The following is a 2,022-nucleotide window of genomic DNA, read 5'->3' on the forward strand; positions in this document are numbered from 1 at the left end:
AAAAAATCAAAAATCGTAAAATTTATTTGTAAAACGAAAAATATTTTTGTGATGATATATTTTTATTAGCTTTTGTATTTTATATAATATTTAAAATTGTTGCCTCCGTTGAAAAAAATTTCTGGATCCGCCACTGTTCATGGGCTCCTTGTTTTTCTGTAATCAACAGACGAGGCTCGAGGGATTATCTTCAAACAAGGCCGGACAGTTCGCAGTTGTGATAGAGGTAATTTCTGTTGTGTTAGATTCTTTTTTTCCCCCTCGAAATTGGTTGCTTCTATTGAAAGTTATCTCTTCAACAACCGAGTTCTATCTTCACGCAGATTTACGAAGTGGCGCCGTCTCTTTTCATGGTAGACGTCAGAAAAGCCGCCGGTGAAACTCTCGAATACCACAAGGTTAGTCAAACTACCACTTTACAAAGCCTAATCCAGATTCTGGTTCTACGTATAATTGTTTGAAACGGCCTTTCAGGATAGATGAATCATATAAACCTCGAATGCTTACAGAACTTGATCAAGTAATTTCACTCTTAGAACTCCAAGAACGCATGTCAATCCTAAATCTAAGTTCATGTGAACATTACTTTGCTTTTACGCATATATAATAAACCAGCACGTCCCGAAGTTTTAGGATTTAAGCGTTAATACATGAATGAATGATTGTTTCACATTCCGAGAATTTTTTATTTTTTGTGCCCGGACAATCTAACCTATCGAGACGACTCGTGTGGATGTTCGGTTTTTGCAGTTCTACAAGAACTTCTGTGCTAAACTTGTAAACATTATATGGAGACCGACGGAATCAACGCCAAGCTCAGACCTACTAAGAACAATGACTTGCTAAACCTTGTCATTATCCCGATACACGGTTCTGACCGAGACCTCGGTTATGTGTATTTTCGCTCCACGGGCTCTCGTGTTTAATACCCTTCTCAGCTACCCGACGTCGATTTCAAGTAAGTAATGTATAAATGATCTCTCTCCTATTCAGAGTTCTTCGCCGTTTTAGGGTACAAATGACAATAAAGAAAAAGGGTTATTTCCAGAGATTGGGTGGTGTGTGTGTGTTTGTGTTTTGAAATGATTCGAAGAAATGGTTTAAAAGACGATTGTTTCACGTTTCGTTGATGGATTCAGCTGCTAACTGTGCAGTACGACTTGTTCTGTCCTGTGAGAGAGAGATAACGCGGTTGTGATGCAGCGATCAGAAAACGTGGTTATAAATGTGGTTTAAACGCGACAAAAGATTGTGGTTGTCGGTTGCGATTGTATTGGTCCGCACATCTATTAATTTACATATGTGAGTATGAATGGCTGGCTGAGCGAAGCAAGAATTAGGGGGATTAGGGGGTGTTTCGGTTTTATAAAAATATGTATTATTCGGTTATAATATTATGTTCGACTCGGTTTTGATTCTAATTCAGTTCAGTTCTGGTTTTTATTAAGACAAATTTAGATTTTTTTTTATTTTTTTATTTTTTGGGTTTCTTAAAATTTGATTCGAAAAAAAATAATGCATTTTTGGGTACCGTTTGGTTTTCAAACGGCCCCCTAGGGAGATTTGAATATAAAATTAGAAAAAAAATGGAGAAAGATTTTCATTATCGGACAAAAAAGGTCGACAGCCATTTTTTTTTTAAAAATGAGTACAAAACATAAAATGTATTTTATTATATATACAGTAAAAATTCGCACCCTTTTCACATTCGACGGGAACAAAGAGATGATCGCCTTTGGTCTCATGAACGTTATAGGCTCAATCACTTCTTGCTACTTGACAACCGGTAACTAACTCATTATATATATATATATATATATCTTGATTTGATGATCAGACTTTAGTAATTGAGATCGAATTAGACGAAAGATATTCGTCGATTTTAACGTTAGAGATTGATTTTTCGACAAATGATAGGACCCTTCTCAAAGACAGCGGTGAACTACAACGCGGGGACAAGGACCCCGATGTCGAACATTGTGATGGGGTTCTGCATGATGCTTGTTCTTCTGTTCTTGGCCC

At 36.8% G+C, this 2,022-nt stretch overlaps 1 protein-coding gene across 4 annotated transcripts; it reads left to right on the plus strand.

Annotated features, from left to right (window-relative positions):
• The first annotated feature begins 116 nt into the window (after positions 1 to 116).
• Positions 117 to 2,016, plus strand: LOC104809187 (CBL-interacting serine/threonine-protein kinase 24-like). 4 transcript variants are annotated; one of them, XR_002023996.1, is made up of 5 exons: positions 117 to 226; positions 324 to 398; positions 751 to 958; positions 1,685 to 1,786; positions 1,918 to 2,016. XR_002023996.1 is itself a non-coding variant. In XM_010535073.1 (3 exons), exons 1-3 carry the CDS (start codon positions 140 to 142, stop codon positions 844 to 846), a joined length of 258 nt encoding a protein of 85 aa, XP_010533375.1. In that variant the 5' UTR covers positions 117 to 139; the 3' UTR covers positions 847 to 1,313. The 4 variants fall into 4 exon arrangements, 1 of the variants encoding a protein (XP_010533375.1); XR_002023995.1 differs by lacking the exon at positions 1,685 to 1,786; XR_002023994.1 differs by lacking the exons at positions 1,685 to 1,786; positions 1,918 to 2,016 and adding an exon at positions 1,155 to 1,439.
• The last annotated feature ends 6 nt before the right edge of the window (positions 2,017 to 2,022 follow it).

The sequence above is a fragment of the Tarenaya hassleriana genome, unplaced genomic scaffold (assembly GCF_000463585.1).
Source record: "Tarenaya hassleriana unplaced genomic scaffold, ASM46358v1 Cleome1595, whole genome shotgun sequence".
Taxonomy (NCBI): domain Eukaryota; kingdom Viridiplantae; phylum Streptophyta; class Magnoliopsida; order Brassicales; family Cleomaceae; genus Tarenaya; species Tarenaya hassleriana.